Raw genomic sequence first — 401 nt, forward strand, 5'->3', positions numbered from 1 at the left:
CAATGCCACTTGGCTGAGTCGAGGGCTGTGGGGCTCTGTCCAGAGGGAAGGGAGCTGTGGACAAGAGTGAGGGTGGATGAGGGGAGCTCTGACGACACCCCCGTCTTCCTGAACACGGCTCAGGCCACGATCTCCTCCAGGAAGGAACAGGGTCTCAGGACAGGCCACAGCCAGTCTGCAAACCAGTGGCTCCCAGAGCCGCATGGACTCTTAACGCTTCCAGCGAGAGGAAACGGTTCCACGAAGGGCTCCTCTGAGGACGGGAGCCTGGGGCCCCCAGCAGCGAGAGGCGGGTGGAACACGCTCCAGTCCCTCACCCTGTGCCTCCCTGGATGGCAGCCTGCCCCCGCCCGGTGGTGTCTGGACACAGGGGCCTGCAGGTGGACCGACCTGTGCCTGGC

General features: G+C 65.1%; 1 protein-coding gene across 1 annotated transcript in view; it reads right to left on the bottom strand.

Annotated features, from left to right (window-relative positions):
• IQCE (IQ motif containing E) overlaps positions 1-401 on the bottom strand; it is a 31,426-nt gene that overhangs the window by 3,474 nt on the left and 27,551 nt on the right. Inside the window, exon 20 of the mRNA XM_010833241.1 lies at positions 391-395. Within this exon, the coding sequence (XP_010831543.1) occupies positions 391-395 (5 nt within the window). The remainder of the gene's footprint in view (positions 1-390; positions 396-401) is intronic.

This window comes from Bison bison, unplaced genomic scaffold, assembly GCF_000754665.1.
Source record: "Bison bison bison isolate TAMUID 2011002044 unplaced genomic scaffold, Bison_UMD1.0 scf7180017845289, whole genome shotgun sequence".
NCBI lineage: Eukaryota > Metazoa > Chordata > Mammalia > Artiodactyla > Bovidae > Bison > Bison bison.